At 38.3% G+C, this 24,219-nt stretch overlaps 1 protein-coding gene across 2 annotated transcripts in view; it reads right to left on the bottom strand.

Moving 5' to 3' along the window:
• LOC128697490 (condensin-2 complex subunit H2) overlaps positions 1–24,219 on the bottom strand; it is a 72,317-nt gene that overhangs the window by 22,836 nt on the left and 25,262 nt on the right. For both annotated transcript variants that reach the window (XM_070094028.1, XM_070094027.1), the window contains exons 9-13: positions 20,624–20,752; positions 20,274–20,484; positions 12,304–12,473; positions 10,562–10,681; positions 9,102–9,215 (exon numbers count right to left, since the gene is read on the bottom strand). In XM_070094028.1, coding sequence (XP_069950129.1) covers positions 9,102–9,215; positions 10,562–10,681; positions 12,304–12,473; positions 20,274–20,484; positions 20,624–20,752 — 744 coding nt within the window. The remainder of the gene's footprint in view (positions 1–9,101; positions 9,216–10,561; positions 10,682–12,303; positions 12,474–20,273; positions 20,485–20,623; positions 20,753–24,219) is intronic.

The raw sequence follows: 24,219 nt of genomic DNA on the forward strand, positions 1-24,219 counted from the left end.
TACATCCTGGAGCCTACCCATCAACCTTTTATCCACCAATACATAATCTAATAAACTACTTTCATTACGTGCTACATCATACCTTGTATATTTATTTATCCTCTTTTTCATAAAATATGTATTACTTATTACCAAATTTCTTTCTACACATAGCTCAATTAAAGGCTCCCCATTTACATTTACCCCTGGCACCCCAAATTTACCTACTACTCCCTCCATAACATTTTTACCCACTTTAGCATTGAAATCCCCAACCACCATTACTCTCACACTTGATTCAAAACTCCCCACGCATTCACTCAACATTTCCCAAAATCTCTCTCTCTCCTCTACACTTCTCTCTTCTCCAGGTGCATACACGCTTATTATAACCCACTTTTCACATCCAATCTTTATTTTACTCCACATAATCCTTGAATTAATACATTTATAGTCCCTCTTTTCCTGCCATAGCTTATCCTTCAACATTATTGCTACTCCTTCTTTAGCTCTAACTCTATTTGAAACCCCTGACCTAATCCCATTTATTCCTCTCCACTGAAACTCTCCCACCCCCTTCAGCTTTGTTTCACTTAAAGCCAGGACATCCAGCTTCTTCTCATTCATAACATCCACAATCATCTCTTTCTTATCATCTGCACAACATCCACGCACATTCAGACTTCCCACTTTGACAATTTTCTTCTTCTTATTCTTTTTAGTAATCTTTACAGGAAAAGGGGTTACTAGCCCATTGTTCCCGGCATTTTAGTTGACTTTTACAACACGCATGGCTTACGGAGGAAAGATTCTTATTCCACTTCCCCATGGATATATATATAATATATATATATATATATATATATATATATATATATATATATATATATATATATATATATATATATATATATATATATATATATATATATATATATATATATATATATAATATATATATATATATATATATATATATATATATATATATATATATATATATATATATATAATATATGTGTATATTATGTATTATATATATATATTTATATATATGTATATACATATATATATATATATATATATATATATATATATATATATATATATATATATATATATATATATATAATATATATATATATACGGATGGATTTATGAAGGATGAGGTTAATCATAGAATTGATGAGGGAAAAAAGGTGAGTGGTGCATTGAGGTATATGTGGAGTCAAAAAACGTTATCTATGGACGCAAAGAAATAATGTATGAAAGTATAGTAGTACCAACACTCTTATATGGATGTGAAGCTAGGGTGGTAAATGCAGCAGCGAGGAGACGGTTGGAGGCAGTGGAGATGTCCTGTCTAAGGGCAATGTGTGGTGTAAATATTACGCAGAAAATTCGGAGTGTGGAAATTAGGAGAAGGTGTGGAGTTAATAAAAGCATTAGTCAGAGGGCACAAGAGGGGTTGTTGAGGTGGTTTGGTCATTTAGAGAGAATGGATCAAAGTAGAATGACATGGAAAGCATATAAATCTATAGGGGAAGGAAAGAGGGGTAGGGGTCGTCCTCGAAAGGGTTGGAAAGAGGGGGTAAAGGAGGTTTTGTGGGCGAGGGGCTTGGACTTCCAGCAAGCGTGCATGAGCGTGTTAGATAGGAGTGAATGGAGACGAATGATACTTGGGACCTGACGATCTGTTGGAGTGTGAGCAGGGTATTATTTAGTGAAGGGATTCAGGGAAACCGGTTATTTTCATATAGTCGGACTTGAGTCCTGGAAATGGGAAGTACAATGCCTGCACTTTAAAGGAGGGGTTTGGGATATTGGCGGTTTGGAGGGATATGTTGTGTATCTTTATACGTATATGCTTCTAAACTGTTGTATTCTGAGCACCTCTGCAAAAGCAGTGATAATGTGTGAGTGTGGTGAAAGTGTTGAATGATGATGAAAGTATTTTCTTTTTGGGGATTTTCTTTCTTTTTTGGGTCACCCCGCCTCGGTGGGAGACGACCGACTTGTTGAAAAAAAAAAAAAAAATATTTATATATATATATATATATATATATATTTATTTATTTATTTATTTATTTATTTATTTATTTATTTTTCAACAAGTCGGCCGTCTCCCACAGAGGCAGGGTGACCCAAAGAGAAAGAAAATATTTTCATCATCATTCAACACTTTCACCTCACTCACACATAATCACTGTTTTTGCAGAGGTGCCCAGAATACAACAGTTTAGATGTATATATGTATAAAAATACACAATATATCTCTGCGAACTGCTAATATTTCAAACCTCTCCTTTAGAGTGCAGGCATTATACTTCCCATTTCCAGGACTCAAGTCCGGCCATATAAAATAACCACCCATTTACCGATTTCAACTATCCAATACAGTGGTCAGAATTTAGCAATTTTGCCAATTTCAAAAGATGCCAATTTCCAAATAGGGTTCAGAATAAACAAGAAAGACATTCCTGGCACTAAAATAACATTTCCTCTGTTCATTAGTCACATCCCCATGCCCCTCTTACATTGTTTTGTTTTCCACTTCGAATTTTTATTCTCACGAAAAACTTGAAGATTTACTGTTACGCAAACTACTGCATTGGTGTAGAAATGGTATAAATATGATCAGCGTACTTGTGAAAGAATATTAGACTCACCAGTTGACGTGTATTGGATGCATAGCATGATTTGTTTACTTTTGAACTTTGGCAAAAACCAAATATTTCTGGTACTTCGAGTGCAATTTCAAGGTACTTTTCTTTGTAAAAACCAGTCAAAATCATCTCAATTTCTGTAATATGTCTTCCATTCTATAAAATGAGACCAGGAAAACTAGAATACAACAATAAATACCATACGAAAATACAGTGTAAGGTCGCTGTTTTATTCCAAAAACACAAAGTTTTTTTTTTCTCATTACGCACTGTGTGCTGCAGGATTTTTTTATACCACGCACATTGACCACATAGACCCATTCTTTCATATGTAGGCCTACCAGCTTTCTCTCACTAGATTTGAGGGCACTAGAAATTAGGTGTACTAGTACATCAAAAACTCTGGTGCATAAGCCGTACAAGTACGGCCGAAACCCTGAAAGGGTTAAAAGTTCCTCAAAATATTCTCGCCATCTATCCAAAACCTCCATCTCCCCATCTACTAACTCCCCTACTCTGTTTTTAACTGACAAATCCATTCATTCCCCAGTCCAAAATTTTTACTTATTTTTATTAAAATTTTCTTGACAGTGCCTCTCCCACTCTATCATCTGCTCTCCTTTTGCACTCTCACCACTCTCTTCACCTTTCTTTTACTGTCCATATACTCTACTTTTCTTATAACACTTCTGCTTTGTAAAAACCTCTCATAAGCTAACTTTTTCTCTTTTATCACACCCTTTACTTCATCACTCCACCAATCACTCATCTTTCCTCCTGCACCTCTGCAAAAACAGTGATTATGTGTGACTGTGGTGAAAGCGTTGAATGATGATGAAAATATTTTCTTTTTGGAGATTTTCTTTCTTTTTGGGTCACCTTGCCTCGATGAGAGACAGCCAACTTGTTAAAAATAAATGATATATATATAATTATATATATATAACTAAAAAGAATAATAAGAAGAAAATTGTCAAAGTGGGAAGTCTGAATGTGCGTGGATGTTGTGCAAATGATAAGAAAGAGATGATTGTGGATGTTATGAATGAGAAGAAGCTGGATGTCCTGGCTTTAAGTGAAACAAAGCTGAAGGGGGTGGGAGAGTTTCAATGGAGAGGAATAAATGGGATTAGGTCAGGGGTTTCAAATAGAGTTAGAGCTAAAGAAGGAGTCACAATAATGTTGAAGGATAAGCTATGGTAGGAAAAGAGGGACTATAAATGTATTAATTCAAGGATTATGTGGAGTAAAATAAAGATTGGATGTGAAAAGTGGGTTATAATAAGCGTGTATGCACCTGGAGAAGAGAGAAGTGTAGAGGAGAGAGAGAGATTTTGGGAAATGTTGAGTGAATTCGTGGGGAGTTTTGAATCAAGTGTGAGAGTAATGGTGGTTGGGGATTTCAATGCTAAAGTGGGTAAAAATGTTATGGAGGGAGTAGTAGGTAAATTTGGGGTGCCAGGGGTAAATGTAAATGGGGAGCCTTTAATTTAGCTATATGTAGAAAGAGATTTGGTAATAAGTAATACATCTTCTTCTTTCAACATACCAGCCATATCCCATCGAGGTGGGGTGGCCCAAAAGAAAAAACTAAAGTTTCTCCTTTTAAATTTAGTAATATATACAGAAGGGGTTAGTAGCGCCTTGCTCCCGGCATTTTAGTCGCCTCTTACGACACGCATGGCTTACAGAGGAAGAATTCTGTTCCACTTCCCCATCGAGATAAGAGGAAATAAACAAGAACAAGAATTAGAAAGAAAATAGAAAATCCAGAGAGGTGTGTATATATATGCTTGTACATGTATGTGTAGTGTGACCTAAGTGTAAGTAGAAGTAGCAAGACTTACCTGTAATCTTGCATATTTATGAGACAGACAAAAGACACCAGCAGTCCTACCATCATGTAAAACAATTACAGGCTTTCGTTTTACACTCACTTGGCAGGACGGTAGTACCTCCCTGGACGGTTGCTGTCTACCAACCTACTACCTACAATAAGCAATACATATTTTATGAAAAAAGAGGATAAATAAATATACAAGGTATGATGTAGCACGTAATGAAAGTAGTTTATTAGATAATGTATTGGTGGATAAAAGGTTGATGGGTAGGCTCCAGGATGTACATGTTTATAGAGGGGCAACTGATATATCGGATCATTATTTAGTTGTAGCTACAGTTAGAATAAGAGGTAGATGGGAAAAGAGGAAGGTGGCAACAACAAGTAAGAGGGAGGTGAAAGTGTATAAACTAAGGGAGGAGGATGTTCGGGTGAGATATAAGCGACTATTGGCAGAAAGGTGGGCTAGTGCAAAGATGAGTAGTGGGGGGGTTGAAGAGGGTTGGAATAGTTTTAAAAATGCAGTATTAGAATGTGGGGCAGAAGTTTATGGTTATAGGAGGATGGGGGCAGGAGGAAAGAGGACTGATTGGTGGAATGATGAAGTAAAGGGTGTGATAAGAGAAAAAGGTAGCTTATGAGAGATTTTTACAAAGCAGAAGTGTTATAAGAAGAGCAGAGTATATGGAGAGTAAAAGAAAGGTAAAGAGAGTGGTGAGAGAGTGCAAAAGGAGAGCAGATGATAGAGTGGGAGAGGCACTGTCAAGAAATTTTAATGAAAATAAGAAAAAATTTCCACACTCCGAATTTTCTGCATAATATTTACACCACACATTGCCCTTAAACAGGACATCTCCACTGCCTCCAACCATCTCCTCGCTGCTGCATTTACCACCCAAGCTTCACACCCATATAAGAGTGTTGGTACTACTATACTTTCATACATTCCTTTCTTTGCCTCCATAGATAACGTTTTTTGACTCCACATATACCTCAAACTGTTGAGTAGACTTCAGGATGTACATGTTTATAGAGGGGCCACAGATATATCAGATCACTTTCTAGTTGTAGCTACACTGAGAGTAAAAGGTAGATGGGATACAAGGAGAATAGAAGCATCAGGGAAGAGAGAGGTGAAGGTTTATAAACTAAAAGAGGAGGCAGTTAGGGTAAGATATAAACAGCTATTGGAGGATAGATGGGCTAATGAGAGCATAGGCAATGGGGTCGAAGAGGTATGGGGTAGGTTTAAAAATGTAGTGTTAGAGTGTTCAGCAGAAGTTTGTGGTTACAGGAAAGTGGGTGCAGGAGGGAAGAGGAGCGATTGGTGGAATGATGATGTAAAGAGAGTAGTAAGGGAGAAAAAGTTAGCATATGAGAAGTTTTTACAAAGTAGAAGTGATGCAAGGAGGGAAGAGTATATGGAGAAAAAGAGAGAAGTTAAGAGAGTGGTGAAGCAATGTAAAAAGAGAGCAAATGAGAGAGTGGGTGAGATGTTATCAACAAATTTTGTTGAAAATAAGAAAAAGTTTTGGAGTGAGATTAACAAGTTAAGAAAGCCTAGAGAACAAATGGATTTGTCAGTTAAAAATAGGAGAGGAGAGTTATTAAATGGAGAGTTAGAGGTATTGGGAAGATGGAAGGAATATTTTGAGGAATTGTTAAATGTTGATGAAGATAGGGAAGCTGTGATTTCGTGTATAGGGCAAGGAGGAATAACATCTTGTAGGAGTGAGGAAGAGCCAGTTGTGAGTGTGGGGGAAGTTCGTGAGGCAGTAGGTAAAATGAAAGGGGGTAAGGCAGCCGGGATTGATGGGATAAAGATAGAAATGTTAAAAGCAGGTGGGGATATAGTTTTGGAGTGGTTGGTGCAATTATTTAATAAATGTATGGAAGAGGGTAAGGTACCTAGGGATTGGCAGAGAGCATGCATAGTTCCTTTGTATAAAGGCAAAGGGGATAAAAGAGAGTGCAAAAATTATAGGGGGATAAGTCTGTTGAGTGTACCTGGTAAAGTGTATGGTAGAGTTATAATTGAAAGAATTAAGAGTAAGACGGAGAATAGGATAGCAGATGAACAAGGAGGCTTTAGGAAAGGTAGGGGGTGTGTGGACCAGGTGTTTACAGTGAAACATATAAGTGAACAGTATTTAGATAAGGCTAAAGAGGTCTTTGTGGCATTTATGGATTTGGAAAAGGCGTATGACAGGGTGGATAGGGGGGCAATGTGGCAGATGTTGCAAGTGTATGGTGTAGGAGGTAGGTTACTGAAAGCAGTGAAGAGTTTTTACGAGGATAGTGAGGCTCAAGTTAGAGTATGTAGGAAAGAGGGAAATTTTTTCCCAGTAAAAGTAGGCCTTAGACAAGGATGTGTGATGTCACCGTGGTTGTTTAATATATTTATAGATGGGGTTGTAAGAGAAGTAAATGCGAGGGTCTTGGCAAGAGGCGTGGAGTTAAAAGATAAAGAATCACACACAAAGTGGGAGTTGTCACAGCTGCTCTTTGCTGATGACACTGTGCTCTTGGGAGATTCTGAAGAGAAGTTGCAGAGATTGGTGGATGAATTTGGTAGGGTGTGCAAAAGAAGAAAATTAAAGGTGAATACAGGAAAGAGTAAGGTTATGAGGATAACAAAAAGATTAGGTGATGAAAGATTGAATATCAGATTGGAGGGAGAGAGTATGGAGGAGGTGAACGTATTCAGATATTTGGGAGTGGACGTGTCAGCGGATGGGTCTATGAAAGATGAGGTGAATCATAGAATTGATGAGGGAAAAAGAGTGAGTGGTGCACTTAGGAGTCTGTGGAGACAAAGAACTTTGTCCTTGGAGGCAAAGAGGGGAATGTATGAGAGTATAGTTTTACCAACGCTCTTATATGGGTGTGAAGCGTGGGTGATGAATGTTGCAGCGAGGAGAAGGCTGGAGGCAGTGGAGATGTCATGTCTGAGGGCAATGTGTGGTGTGAATATAATGCAGAGAATTCGTAGTTTGGAAGTTAGGAGGAGGTGCGGGATTACCAAAACTGTTGTCCAGAGGGCTGAGGAAGGGTTGTTGAGGTGGTTCGGACATGTAGAGAGAATGGAGCGAAACAGAATGACTTCAAGAGTGTATCAGTCTGTAGTGGAAGGAAGGCGGGGTAGGGGTCGGCCTAGGAAGGGTTGGAGGGAGGGGGTAAAGGAGGTTTTGTGTGCGAGGGGCTTGGACTTCCAGCAGGCATGCGTGAGCGTGTTTGATAGGAGTGAATGGAGACAAATGGTTTTTAATACTTGACGTGCTGTTGGAGTGTGAGCAAAGTAACATTTATGAAGGGATTCAGGGAAACCGGCAGGCCGGACTTGAGTCCTGGAGATGGGAAGTACAGTGCCTGCACTCTGGAGGGGTGTTAATGTTGCAGTTTAAAAACTGTAGTGTAAAGCACCCTTCTGGCAAGACAGTGATGGAGTGAATGATGGTGAAAGTTTTTCTTTTTCGGGCCACCCTGCCTTGGTGGGACGCACCACTCACCTTTTTTCCCTCATCAATTCTATGATTAACCTCATCCTTCATAAATTCATAGTTTGGAGATTACAGTTACTAAAACTATTATCCAGAGAGCTGAGGTGATGGTTTGGACATTCAGAGAGGATGGAGCAAAACAGGATGACTTGGAGTGTGTTTCAATCTGTTGTGGTGGGAAGGTAGGGTACAGGTCCCTAGGCATGTGTGTGTGTTAGGTAGGAGTGAAGAGAGGCAAATAGTGTTCGGGACTTGATGACCTGTTGGAGTGTGAGCAGGGTAATATTTTGTGAGGGGATTCAGAGAAACCGGTTAGCCGAAATTGAGTCCTGGAAATGCGAAATACAATGCCTGCACTTTAAAGGAGGGGCTTGAGATATTGGCAGTTTGGAGAGACATCTAAACTGTCATATGTGAGTGCCTCTGCAAAGAGTGATGGTGAACGTGTTGAATGATGATGAAAGTTTTTTCTTTATTTTTGGGTCACCCTGCCTCATTGGGAAATGGCTGAAGTGTTAAAAAAAATTACAACTTAGCGAAATATAACAGCTAAAAACATGAATTTATGGAATACCTATCTGAGATAGAACATTTAACAATGATGACCTAATGTCAACTCTGAAATTAATGAAAATGTGCAACAAGATTGAATGTAAGTGAAGAAGTTCCCTCACATTATGCCAGGGTGTCACAGGCCAATGAAACATAAAATAAGGCTGACAACACATTTTTACTAAAAGATTCTCCAATGTCATGTTTCAACTATAGTACATGGTGAAGTCAGTGTGGGAGAGAGAAATCTATTTATTTTCAAGAAACCAAGCAAGCTTAACCATTTGCTTCCATAGGCAATTAGCCACACCTCCAGAAGGCAGAGCAGATACAAACAAGAAATCCCTTACATAGTAAGAACTATATTTTTGTGGCTTTTGGGGAAAAAAAATTAGACCTTATAGAAACAGTTTTAAAGATATTTAAGATTGAATAAAAGTACAATTTATTTTAATACACTATGACTGTACACATAGTATTAATTTTTTTTTGGGGGGGAGGGGGGGGAGAAGAGAGAGTAATTTTTCTTGAAAATCAAAATAAAGATATAGAAGTGAGCCTTACCAGCATGAGGCATGAGAGGAAGAGTCTAGATACTTCCCAGGATTCTAGACCCTTTGCTATGGTACTGAAAGATGCTGTTTGCTTCCGGCCATTTTCTGGAAAGTGGCTTAACACCTGCAATCAACAGCAAAAAAAATTAAAAAGTTAATAGCTAAATAAAATTATATGCAAATGCAAATAAAATAAAATAGCATTACAGGAGTAAAATAAAACAATTTGAGTAATTACAAAACCTTATGGACTAAAAACGTTTGCCAGCATTATTAAATTACCACCAAACTCGTACAGTACACCGGAAATTTCTACTGGCGCATGTTGCATGTGAATAGTTGATTTTGGTGGATACTAATAGCTGAGGTCTTCCTGCTTGAGACCTATGAAGCATATTATTATTACATTCATGGGGAGAACTAAATCCGTAGGGGCCATACAACATCTGCTGACGTGGAAGGCAATGAGGCTTGATTCAAGGTATTGGAACGTTGGTCCAATTTTTCAGATCAAGAGCCCCTCATCAGCATCAAAGAAACTCCTTGATGCCCTTGAGGGGCCTTTGAAGCATAGATAGCTGAGGTCCCTCTCACACAAAATATGCAGCAAAAACAGCCAAGGTCACATCAAACATGACATACAGTGCTGGTCACTGAGGTCCCCATCATCCAAGACCTATGCAGCAAATAACTGAAATCCCCAACCCACGCACTGTTTAGTTTAAAACCAATAAATTAAAAGTAAACGGAGGAAAGATGATGACAGTAGCAAAAAAATATAGGCAATGAGAGACTAGAGATTAGTTTGGAGGGAGGTAAAAAATGCATTCAGATATTTGGGAGTGGATTTGTCAACAGATGGATCTATGAAAGAGGAGGTGAACCATGAAACTAATGAAGGAAAAAAAAGGTGGGTGGTGCACTGAGGCATCTGTGGAGACTAGGAACTTTATCCATGGAGGCAAAAAAGGAAAATGTATACGAGTATAGTGGTACCAACACAGTTGTATGGGTGTTAAGTAAGGGTTATGAACATTGCAAGAAGGCTGGAGGAAGCAGAGATGTCGTGTTTGAGGACAACAATGGCTGGAGGTAGGAGGCAAACGTTTTGAGTGCTAGGGGCTTGGATCTCCAACAGGCTTGTGTGATCATCTTAGGTACAAGTGAGCGGAGTAAGTGTTTTTTATGATGTGAGGTGCTGTTGGAGTGAGAGTAAGGTAATATTTATGAAGGGATTCAGGGAAACCAGTCAGCTGAACTTGAGTCCTGGAGGCGGGAAGTACCTGCAATCAAAGAGAGGTGGGGATGGTGTGGTTTGGAGAGTCTTATTAACTGTGATGTTGGTTCCCATCTGGCAATAGTGACTGAATGAGTGACAGTGTTTTCTTTGTAAGGGTCACTATTTCAATGGAAAAAGGCCAGTGTTAAAAAAAATATTTTATTTCTCAGAAAGCTTAATATTAAACTTACCCGAGTACCATATCTGTGAATATCGAACTCTCTTTTCTGTTCTTCTTCAATCAATTTTGGCATAACAGTCTCCCTCCATTTGTTCACACGTTTCACAAGGGAAGAACAGTTAACATGTTCCTGGAAAGCAAATATTCAATTATCTATAGTTATTCAATTATCAATAGTTACACCTCTCAATAGCAAAAAAAGTCAAACTGCACAAAAAAAAAAAAAGCCATTCATTTTCACTATAGTTCTTGACCTTCCACTCAAAATATTGCAGACTACAGCTACAAGCTGTGCCTACAAAAATTGTGAAATTCTGGATCATATGAATGGCATACAATATCAATATGATGAGCTGATAAGACCATCTTATTATTACCACATCTGAACCTAGACTTTCCTTTTCCTTTTGGGCCACCCTGCCTCAGTGGGATACAGCCAGTTTGTTGAAAGAAAGATCTGAACCTAGAGAGCAGCAATGACTGAAATCATCTTTGATCACAGTTACAAACACAACAGAAGTGAAAGCTTGAAGTTGCATCATCTCCACTACTTTGGCTCATGCGAGTCACTTGTCCTGACACTGCTAATAAGTGACCTCACTTCAGCACATCTTAACCTGACCCCTCACTTGGCCTCACTTCAGCATATCTTAACCTGACCCCTAACTTGACCTCACTTTTCTTTCACGTATATCAACTATGAGCTATATAACCTGCATTTCTTGTACCCAATACAGAGTGAAAATGGTCCCAGAACTGAAATGTTTCCAAATAAATGTCTAGTGTTTGCTCACATGTCTTTCCTCTAAAAACAAGTAATTACCTACATATGATTTCTCACTTTGTTAAACTAATGAGGGGAATTAAAACACATGAAGACAAGGAAAGGCTCCAAAGAGATCTGGACAAATTGCGAGAGTGGTTGCCTGAATTCCACCTCAGTAAATGCAAGATGATGAAGATTTGGTAAGGAGCAAGATCAGAAATGGGCATAAACTAGGAAAGACAGGCTACAGACTTCACTCAAGAGAAAGACCTAGGTTTAAGCACAATGCCAAGTATAACGTTAGAGACTCACACCAGCCAAATAACCTCTGCAGCCAATGCTCGTCTGGTAAATTTAAAAGTAGTCTTCAGGAACCTCGAGAAAGTCATTCTGAAACATTATGAAAATGTTATGAAACTGAAGAAAGTGCAGAAATATGCAACAAGGCTTTTTCCTGAGCTAAGGGAAATAAGCTACAAGAAGCTAACAAAACTGGATCTAACACCAATGGAGAACAGAAGAATCAAGGGGATGTACATAACAGTATACAAAATACTCAGGGATAAGGAAAGATATTTGAGGTGAAAAATGAAAACTCAGGGACACAGATGGAAGTTAAAGTCACAGATGAGTCACAGGGATAACAGGAACTATTTCTTCAGTCTTAGAGTGGTCAAGAAGTGCTATGATCTTGGTGAGGAAGTGGTGGAGGCACGCTCCGTATATAGTTTTAAGAGCAAGTACTATAAGGCCCACAAGGCTAAGTGAGTGAATCTGAAGAGTGCCAAGTTAAGAGTCAAGGCCAGGATCTGAGAATTGACCCTTGCAACCACAAATAGGCAAGTACAACATATAGGCATGACATACAGCATTTATGTTGACTACATTAAACAAGTCAGAATTTACCAATAAGCTTCAATGTCAGAGACAAGTTGAACATTAATAAAAACACCACTAAAGCAACTCTCAACATAAGTTATACAAACCTGAGCATTAGTAATATAATCAGCTACCCATTTCTGCACTAAAGCTTCATAATCACTGATGGGTTCATCAAAACTGCTGTCTCCAAGCCTCCTGGTGACACACTCAGGCTCTTTTGTAGTATCATGCGGATCAGGAAGGAATATAGGTGGGGCTGGCAGTTCATCACCATCTAAGATAATCATAATTAAAAAAATAAATTAATTTTGTGGAGATCATTGTGATTTTTCTTATATTGATTTGGGTATCTCTCTTTCCAGTGGGATACGGCTGGTTTGTTGAAAGAAGATGATCTCTCTTTCCAAGAAACTGAACTAACAGTTGAACTATAATAAGTGAAAAACTCACTGAGGAAACTTAAAAATGTTTCTGCACGTCCCTAATCAATCAAGCTTTGATGACTATGTGGGGCTGTAGGTAGCAGCAGCAATAGCCTAGTTGATGAGGCTTCTGCCCTTGCTTCCTAACCTGCCACTTGCCAGATTTGCTCCCTCCTAGCCTCATGGGCCCTATCATACTTGCTCTTAAAACTGGACACAGAGCCTCCCTCTACCACTTCATCATCAAGGTCATTCCACTTCCTGACTACCCTGAAACTGAAGGAATACTTCTTGGCATCCCTGTGCCTCAGCTGTGTCTAACATCCAGCTGTGCCCCTGAATATTATTTCCTAGCTCTCAAACAGCTTGTTCCTATCTACCCTATCAAAACCTCTGAGAATTTTTTTTTTTTATCATGTCTTCCCATGCTTTGTCCTCCAAAGCTGCTAGATTCAATTATATTAGCTTCTCTTCATAGTTCATACTCCTTAGCCCTGGAACTAGTCTTGTTGCATACCTTTGTGCTTTTCAGTTGTGGGTTCCATGGCAATGCAGCATACTACAAAATGAGCGTGACATATGTTGTATGAAGGGCCTGGAATGACACTGACATTCCTGACAGCTACTCTTAGATTTGTCAGACAAACATTGCTGCAAAGTTTTTTTCAGATGATGAGTTTCGGGCTATATGCTAGAGACTATGCTCACCCCTAGAGCTCTCTCTGAGTGAGGTTTGCAGCCTGTTCCCCAGATCTATACTTTACCAGATTCTGGCCCCTTCCTCAATCTTCATAACCCTGCCTATGCTAGGGTTAAACTCAAGCAACCACTTATCCGACTAATCTTGCCATTTGTCCAGATCCATTTGCAGCCTTTGCCTATCCTCATTTGTTTTTATTTTCATTAGTTTTACATCAGAAATATGTCATGTGAGCATCATTCATTTGCTCCATGCAAAAACAAGGGTAGACTTTAAAGGGAGCACTGCAGTAGGCCTACTGGTTGGTAGGTTCTACTCATCCCAATCACTGACAACTCTCAAGCAGTATTTTCTTACCAGAAAACAAAAAGAGCACCTCAGTAGGCTTGCTGGCTAGTGTAGTTCCTACTCTTCCCCATCACTGGTAAACTAATGTTTTCTTACAAAAGCACAAAAGAGCACTACAGTCAACCTCATTTTCATATCTTTTATTATATTATTGTAATTAAATTTTGAAATAGTAAAAAGACACTATTCTGAATATTTGCATGCAGTGAGAGCGGCAGAGTATATTGAGATGGACATGCAGAATATCTCAGTATATACGAGTGCAGAGTTGACCAATTCCTATATTGGATAAGTGGTTGCCAGATCATTCTACTCACCCAAATACATTGACCCCCGGTTTTCAGCTGGTGCGGAAATCGTACAATTCAGATTTCAAGCACTTTTTCCAGCGAAATTTTACCCCAGGTTTCGTACATAGGTTTGGAAATAGACTGTACCAGATGCGTCCACCTGGGCCGCTTATACATTCATGACTCACACTTGGGCACGTTAAATGTCTTATTTTACGTTAATACAGACGTTTTCATTAATCCATCTATGATACTTTCTTCAAAATTATGTAAGACACACATTACACAGCATATAAACATGCAGTGTTTATATGCACTATGTTTAATAATAATCACTCTTGGGCACATTAAATGTCTTATTTTAGGTTAATATAGACATTTTCATTAATCCATCTATATTTTCTTCAAAATTATACTACAAGAAACACGTTACATAGCATATAAACATGCAATGTTTATGTGCTATCAAGGGGCGGGATCGGGTGGAGGGTAAACATTACGTTTTCTCTGGTCCAGCTTTAGAGAAAACGTGTATGAATCTGTGATGGCCCAGTAACCGCCCTTGATAGTACATAAGGCTTTTCTTTACAATTCTCGGCATGAATTATTCATTACTTCTCCCTTTGTTTATGATGACATCTAAAGTTATTAGAAACAATTCAACCCAGTGAACATGGTATGTCGATAGTAATAATATGGCTGTAGGCCGCAGTGTATGTAGCCGGTAGGTATACACCTGAGATGTAGTCCCTCTGGGACTACAAATAAATACTACTCACCAACAAGTCTTCAATAAAGGTATGTAATGTTCATTAATCATTAAAATTAGTTATTTATATTTCTTTCTCTTTGTTTTCTGTATGTAAAACTATAGTTATTCTCTATAAAATGTATTTTTTAATATCTTTGGGTGTCTGAAACAAATTAATTGGATTTATATTATTTTTTATGGGAAATATTATATGTACTTCGGTTTTCGGACATTTCAGATTTAGGCCAACCTTCTGGAACAGATTAATTATGAAAACCGGGGGTCTACTGTATTCCCATTTATATGGAACTACATTATTAAAATATATAGCTTTCCTATGCAAGAACAGAAATTGTAGTAAGTCTCCAGGCCCATGCTAGGCACTAATGTGAATGTACACAGAACTCCCTAGCATAGCCAGTAGGCCTACTGCAGTTTTGTTTTTTTCAGTATAGAGTCTACAGTTTACAGAATTCAGTCCTTCAGAAGGAATACCTAAGAATGAGTCGACTCCTTACTTCTTGCTAATAAAACTGACCTTAAGAGCTTTGACCCATACTTGAGTTAACAGAGTACAGTAAGGCCCCGCTTTACGGCGTTTTGCCTTATGGCGTTCCGCTAATACGGCGATGTCAAATTATGACCAAAATTTGCTATACGGCAAGCGGTCTTTCAAATACGGCGCCCCCACCCGGTTTGTTTACATTTTCTGTGACCTCATCTATCATGTCAGGAAACTTTCCAAAATTTCAAGTGTTTTAAAGTTACTGCATATTTTATATGTACTCTGATAATTATACTTAAGTGTACCTGTACTTAAATATACTTAAACACTGTGCTGGTGTGCAGGTACACATTAAAATCACTAAGTCTCTCTCTATGCATGACGCCAATACTACGTAATAATAACCACTCTTTGGCACACTAAATGTCTTAATTTACATCAATATAGGCATTTTCATTAATCCATCTATGATATTTTCCTCAAAATTATATATGAAACTCATTACATAGCATATAAACATGATACATACACTCACAGAATAAAATTTGGCGTAAATATGAGATTTGTTTACTAAGCAGCTGTGTTGGTAGTGTCGGAAGAATTACGTTTTCTCTAGTCAAACTGGGGGATAACTGTAGAAAAATATTCTTTTCGTATGCCTTTACTCTATATATAGCAATTCACGACCCTTGTGGGTTTAGTGCTTTTTATAATAAATAATAATAATAATAATATTATTATTATTATTATTTTTTTTTTCAACAAGTCGGCCGTCTCCCACTCTAAAAATGGTGTTGCTGTTTGTTTATTCTGAACTAACTTATACAACTTGTACACAATGTAAGAGTATTTGTATTGTGAGGTAATTATTATTATAATAAAAAAAATATTGAGGTAAATGTTTTACAAACTCTTACAAATGAACGTGAATGAACTAAAAGTAGACACACATTAATACCCATTTATTTCTCCTGACCAAGTGATCGTCCGCTACCTGTTCAGTTTGTGTTCTTACATTGTCTCAACTCTGTATCTCGTTCTCTCTCTCGTTTACTCTTTCGTTAACTAGTTGGCTCTCATTGACGATGGCGTCTAAGGTTAGCTGTGATAAAAAGAGAAGTCGTAAGCCTCTTGCTTTAAGTGCCAAGTTAGAGAATGATGGTGTGCCATTCTGATTTTATTCAATAAACACCCTGCCACACACCTCTCACACATTGATATTAATATTTTAAGGTAAGTAATAAGTGTACTCTGTGTGTATCTTACCTTTTATTGTGTTTTTAATGCCTATTTCTATGGCTAACTTAATATAAATTAGTGTAAACTTGTTGTCTGGCATTTATTGCATATTTTATATGCTCTGATAATAATACTTGTAGAGCTGTGTGGTAGCCGGGTGGAGGGACAACATTACGTTTTCTCTGCTCAGCCATCAGAGAAAATGTGTATGAATCTGCGTTTGGCACAGCCAATCCCTCACTCCGCTTTTTTTTTTTTTTATCACACTGGCTGATTCCCACCAACGCAGGGTGGCCCGAAAAAGAAAAACTTTCACCATCATTCACTCCATCACTGTCTTGCAAGAAGGGTGCTTTACACTACAGTTTTTAAACTGCAACATTAACACCCCTCCTTCAGAGTGCAGGCACTGTACTTCCCATCTCCAGGACTTAAGTCCGGCCTGCCGGTTTCCCTGAACCCCTTCATAAATGTTACTTTGCTCACACTCCAACAGCACGTCAAGTATTAAAAACCATTTGTCTCCATTCACTCCTATCAAACACGCTCACGCATGCCTGCTGGAAGTCCAAGCCCCTCGCACACAAAACCTCCTTTACCCCCTCTCTCCAACCTTTCCTAGGCCGACCCCTACCCCGCCTTCCTTCCACTACAGACTGATACACTCTTGAAGTCATTCTGTTTCGCTCCATTCTCTCTACATGTCCGAACCACCTCAACAACCCTTCCTCAGCCCTCTGGACAACAGTTTTGGTAATCCCGCACCTCCTCCTAACTTCCAAACTACGAATTCTCTGCATTATATTCACACCACATATTGCCCTCAGACATGACATCTCCACTGCCTCGAGCCTTCTCCTCGCTGCAACATTCATCACCCATGCCTCACACCCATATAAGAGCTATATGGGTGTGAGGCATGGACATTCCCCTCTTTGCCTCCAAGGACAAAGTTCTTTGTCTCCACAGACTCCTAAGTGCACCACTCACTCTTTTCCCCTCATCAATTCTATGATTCACCTCATCTTTCATAGACCCATCCGCTGACACGTCCACTCCCAAATATCTGAATACATTCACCTCCTCCATACTCTCTCCCTCCAATCTGATATTCAATCTTTCATCACCTAATCTTTTTGTTATCCTCATAACCTTACTCTTTCCTGTATTCACCTTTAATTTTCTTCTTTTGCACACCCTACCAAATTCATCCACCAATCTCTGCAACTTCTCTTCAGAATCTCCCAAGAGCACAGTGTCATCAGCAAAGAGCAGCTGTGACAACTCCCACTTTGTGTGTGATTCTTTATCTTTTAACTCCACGCCTCTTGCCAAGACCCTCGCATTTACTTCTCTTACAACCCTATCTATAAATATATTAAACAACCTACTTTTACCTACTTTTACTGGGAAATAATTTCCCTCTTTCCTATGTACTCTAACTTGAGCCTCACTATCCTAGTAAAAACTCTTCACTGCTTTCAGTAACCTACCTCCTACACCATACACCTGCAACATCTGCCACATTGCCCCCCTATCCACCCTGTCATATGCCTTTTCCAAATCCATAAATGCCACAAAGACCTCTTTAGCCTTATCTAAATACTGTTCACTTATATGTTTCACTGTAAACACCTGGTCCACACACCCCCTACCTTTCCTAAAGCCTCCTTGTTCATCTGCTATCCTATTCTCAGTCTTACTTTTAATTCTTTCAATAATAACTCTACCATACACTTTACCAGGTATACTCAACAGACTTATCCCCCTATAATTTTTGCACTCTCTTTTGTCCCCTTTGCCTTTATACAAAGGAACTATGCATGCTCTCTGCCAATCCCTAGGTACCTTACCCTCTTCCATACATTTATTAAATAATTGCACCAACCACTCCAAAACTATATCCCCACCTGCTTTTAACATTTCTATCTTTATCCCATCAATCCCGGCTGCCTTACCCCCTTTCATTTTACCTACTGCCTCACGAACTTCCCCCACACTCACAACTGGCTCTTCCTCACTCCTACAAGATGTTATTCCTCCTTGCCCTATACACGAAATCACAGCTTCCCTATCTTCATCAACATTTAACAATTCCTCAAAATATTCCCTCCATCTTCCCAATACCTCTAACTCTCCATTTAATAACTCTCCTCTCCTATTTTTAACTGACAAATCCATTTGTTCTCTAGGCTTCCTTAACTTGTTAATCTCACTCCAAAACTTTTTCTTATTTTCAACAAAATTTGTTGATAACATCTCACCCACTCTCTCATTTGCTCTCTTTTTACATTGCTTCACCACTCTCTTAACCTCTCTCTTTTTCTCCATATACTCTCTTCACTCCTTGCATCACTTCTACTTTGTAAAAACTTCTCATATGCTAACTTTTTCTCCCTTACTACTCTCTTTACATCATCATTCCACCAATCGCTCCTCTTCCCTCCCGCACCCACTTTCCTGTAACCACAAACTTCTGCTGAACACTCTAACACTACATTTTTAAACCTACCCCATACCTCTTCGACCCCATTGTCTATGCTCTCATTAGCCCATCTATCCTCCAATAGCTGTTTATATCTTTCCCTAACTGCCTCCTCTTTTAGTTTATAAACCTTCACCTCTCTCTTCCCTGATGCTTCTATTCTCCTTGTATCCCATCTACCTTTTACTCTCAGTGTAGCTACAACTAGAAAGTGATCTGATGTATCTGTGGCCCCTCTATAAACATGTACATCCTGAAGTCTACTCAACAGTCTTTTATCTACCAATACATAATCCAACAAACTACTGTCATTTCGCCCTACATCATATCTTGTATACTTATTTATCCTCTTTTTCTTAAAATATGTATTACCTATAGCTAAACCCCTTTCTATACAAAGTTCAACCAAAGGGCTCCCATTATCATTTACACCTGGCACCCCAAACTTACCTACCACACCCTCTCTAAAAGTTTCTCCTTTTGTTTACAATTTTCGGCATGAATTATTCATTACTTCTACCTTCGTTTATGATGGCATCTAAAGGTAGTTGTTAGAAATTATTAAATTCAGTGAACAAGGCATGTCGATGTTAATAATAAGGCTCTGGGCCACAGTGTAGGTAGTCGGTAGGTGTAGCCCAGGTGGGCTACACCTACCGGCTACCTACACTGACTTCCTACAAATAAATACTACTCACGTCTCTTCCTATATTAAGACTACACATATTTTAAGGTAAATAATGAGTGTACTGTATGTGTATTTTACCTCTCTGGGATGTTTTAAATATTGTATATTAAGTATGAGATGGGGAGCCAGGGCTACCTACACCTGGGCTACCTGCACCTGACTTCCTACAAGTACTACTCACCTCTCTCCCTACATTAAGATTACAAATACTTTAAGTAATGAATTTACTGTGAATGTATTTTACTTTGTGTGTTTTTAATGCCTAGTTCTATTACTAACTTAATATAATTTAGTGTATACTTGTTGTCTGGCATTTATATGCATTTATAAATGGAAAAAAATGGCGTTCTGCCTTCCGGCAATGTCTGCTTTCTGGCGACAGCCTGAAACCTAACCCGCCGTATAAGTGGGGCCCTACTGTAATTGCATTTCCAACTATATTTTTTTTTTTTTATCTAATTTGATCTTGCAGTCTCTATTACATATTTATAATTTTTTCTTTATTTAATGTCTGCTTAATGCAAATCACATTTTATTCCACCAAAAGCTAACTACAGTACAGCATTTACTATAAAGAAACAGATTCTGATGTCTTCCAACTGAACAAAATTAAATGACTGTACTTTCACAGGTTTCTTTTACTCACCCAAATCCACAGCCCCATCACAATCCAGGGGATCATCTAGTGCATTATCGACTCTTTCTTCAAGTTCTGCATCTTCTGTCACTTTCTGCAAAGCCTCCTCCACATCACATGTGCCTCCTTCTTTCAGCAACTCATTCACTCGTTTGCACTTATTAAGCTCAAGCCTTTTAGTTACTTCCTTATTGACTTCCTCCAAGAGTTCTGGAGGAACCTGTTATATAACGAAAAATTAAATGTGAACAAAAGTTTTTAACCTAAATTAAATTTTTAAAATAAATTCCCTATGAAGTGATTACTAGTACTTATGTTAACTCCTTCATATTAACAACTTCCATCCAATTTCAACTTACTGTGCATTTTTTAGTGGTTGAACCTATTACTCCAGCGAGCTCCCCAGTAATGTAAGATTCCACGGACGGAAGAGATTTCTTAGATTCATTACCTTTACCTTTTTTGACACTTGTTCTTCTAGGTGCATTCTGAAAAACAGAACAAAAGTATTAGCAAAAATTGATTGTCATCTAGCTCCTTATTAAAGGTCATTCAATTTTATTACTGCTTTTAATTCTGTGGATGAAAAATCACCTTAACACCCTCCCTCCATGCCATTCAAGGGTTTCTGATACACTTCCTTCCACATATGCAAAATTTATACACAGTTTTGGTAACTTATCTATGCACTAGAGAACTGCCCTTTACAAAATCATACATTTTTTTCAATAATTTTCAAAATGTACTAAGAAACAAGCAGAGAATATACAACATTTGAAAACAATGTTATCAACAAATTTTGTTGAGAATAAGAAAAAATTTTGGAGCGAGATTAGTAAGTTGAGAAAGCCTAGGGAACGAATGGATTTGCTAGTTAACCCTTTCAGGGTTTCGGCTGTACCAGTACGGCTTACGCACCAGGGCTTTTGACGTACTAGCACGCCTAAATTCTAGCGCCCTCAAATTTAATGAGAGAAAGCTGGTAGGCCTACATAAGAAAGAATAGGTCTATGTGTCAGTGTGCGCAGTATAAAAAAATCCTGCAGTACACAGTGCATAATGAGAAAAAAAAAACTTTGACCGTGTTTTTGGATTAAAACAGCGACTTTGCACTGTATTTTTGTATGGTATTTATTATTGTATTCTAGTTTTCCTGGTCTCATTTTATAGAATGGAAGACATTACAGAAATTGAGATGATTTTGACTGGTCTTACAATGAAAAGTACCTTGAAATTGAGCTCAAAGTAGCAGAAATGTTTGATTTTTACCAAAGTTCAAAAGTAAACAAATCGTGCTATGCGTCCAATACACGTTAACTGGCGAGTCTAATATTCTTTCACAAGTGCACTGATATTATTTGTACCATTTCTACACTAATGCAGTAGTCTGCATAGCAGTAAATCTTATATTTTTTTTGTTTTTTTTTTGAGAATAAAAATTCAAAGTGGAAAGCAAAAGAATGTAAGAGGGGCGTGGGGACGTGACTAATGAACAGAGGAAATGTTATTTTAGTGCCAGGAATGTCTTTCTTGTTTATTCTGAACCCTATTCGGAAATTGGCAGCTTTTGAAATTTGTGTGAAATTGGGAAAATTGCTAAATTCTGACCACTGTATTGGATAGTTGAAATCGGTAAATGGGTGGTTTCTTGTACTCATTCGATAGAAAAAATGGAGTTCTAACGAAACAGTTATGATTTCGGTCGACTAGTACATTGGAATTGGCCGAAAATAGGGCTCAAAGTGGACAAAATCGCCGATGCGTAAACATCGTCGAGACCGCTAACTTCATGAGAGCATAATTCCGTAAGTTTCCCATCAAATTTAATACTTTTGGTGCCATTATGGTCGGGAAAAGATTATGTATCTTTTCATAAGAATTTTTTTTTTTTTTAAATTTGGCCGACCCTGAGAACAAGTCTCTGAGAGGGCCTGTCGACCCTGAAAGGGTTAAAAGTAGGAGAGGAGAGTTATTAAATGGCTCGTTAGAGGTATCAGGAAGATGGAGGGAATATTTAGAGGAACTGGTAAATGTTGATGAAGACAGGGAAGCTGTGGTTTCATGTATAGGGAAAGGAGGAATAACATCTTATAAGAATGAGGAAGAACCAGTTGTGAGTGTGGGGGAAGAATGTGGGGCAGTGGGTAGAATGAAAGGGGGTAAAGCAGCTGGGATTGATGGGATAAAGATAGAAATGTTAAAAGCAGGTGAGGATATAGCTCTGGAGTGGTTAGCATTTTTATTTCATAAATGAATGGAAGAGGGTAAGGTACCTAAGGATTGGCAGAGAGTATGCACAGTTCCTTTGTATAAAGGCAAAGGGGACAAATGAGAGTGTAAAAATTATAGGGGAATAAGTCTGTTGAGTGGTGACTAACATGCTGGGAGTAAGGGGCTAGTAACCCCTTCTCCTGTATATATTACTAATGTTAAAAAGAGAAACTTTTGTTTTTTCTTTTTGGATCACCCTGCTCCAGTGGGATGCGGCTGGTCTGTTGAAAAAAGAAAGAAAAGAAGTCTGTTGAATATACCTGGTAAAGTGTATGGTAGATTTAGATTTTGCCACCGAAGTGGCTAGTTTATTGTGCACCCCATATCCATCCTGTGGACGGTAGCGCGAGAGCATATGGATACACAAAAGGCCTAGGAACTAGGCCCCAAAGGGTTAACAGGAATACATATGGATTTATATCTACATATCTATAGTTCACTTATCTGTTACAAGCAAATTTAGGAAATTTGCTTAGTATATCTGGTATCATATTTTCATTAATAAGATATCTTGACATGTCACATAGGTTATTATACTGTCTGTCTCTGTATTCCTCAATAAGTGGACAATTAAGCACATAGTGTTCAAGAGAGTGACCATATGCCTGATCACATAATTTACATTTAGTTTGATCATCATCTGTGTGTCTCCCAAACTGCCAGAAGTACTTGTAACCAAGCCTAAGCCTGGCCACTACAACATCAGTCAGTCTGTTCACATTGCAAGTTGCTCCATAAACATACTTATCTACGTTCATGTTACCATAGTGGGTTATAGATCTACTCAGGCTTCTAACTGCATTCCTATAACAATCATCTTCATTATTTACTTCTCTCCTAATATTATTCCTAATGCTAGACACAGTTATACCAAAGTTATATTCTACGTTCTCCTTCTGGATACTCTTCTTGGCTAACATATCAACTTTATCATGAAGGAGTAATCCAATGTGTGATGGGATCCATAGCAATTGTACATTAATTCCTTTGTCCCTAATTTTTGAGTATCTATACCTGGCTTCCCCAATGAGCATGTTGTTGGAGTCATTATATGAGCCAAGAGCCTTCAATGATGACATAGAATCAGTGTATGGTAGAGTTATTATAAAAAGAATTAAGAATAAGGTGGAGAGCAGGATAGCAGATGAACAAGAAGGCTTTTGCAAGGGTAGGGGTGTATAGACCAAGTATTTAGATAAGGGTAAAGAGGTTTTTGTGGCATTTATGGATTTGGAAAAGGCATATGCTAGGGTAGATAGGGGGGCAATGTAGCAGATGTTACAAATGTATGGAATACGAGGTAGGTTATTGAAAGCAGTGAAGTGTCTTTATGAGGATAGTGAGGCTCAGGTTAGAGTATGTAGGCGAGAGGGAGATTATTTCCCAGTAAAATTAGGTCTTAGACAGGGATGTGTGACGTCACCATGGTTGTTCAATATATTTACGGATGGAGTTGTAAGAGAAGTGAATGTTTGGGTGTTGGCAAGAGCTGTGGGGTCAAAAGATAAAGAATCGAACACAAAGATGGAGTTGTCACAGTTGCTTTTTGCTGGTAACACTGCTTTTGAGAGATTCTGAAGAGAAGTTGCAGAGGTTGGTCGATGAGTTTGGTAGGGTATGTAAAAGAAGGAAATTAAAAGTGAATATAGGAAAGAGTAAGGTGATGAGGATAACAAAAAAATTT

The sequence above is a fragment of the Cherax quadricarinatus genome, chromosome 44, assembly GCF_038502225.1.
Source record: "Cherax quadricarinatus isolate ZL_2023a chromosome 44, ASM3850222v1, whole genome shotgun sequence".
In the NCBI taxonomy this organism is placed as follows: Eukaryota; Metazoa; Arthropoda; class Malacostraca; order Decapoda; family Parastacidae; genus Cherax; species Cherax quadricarinatus.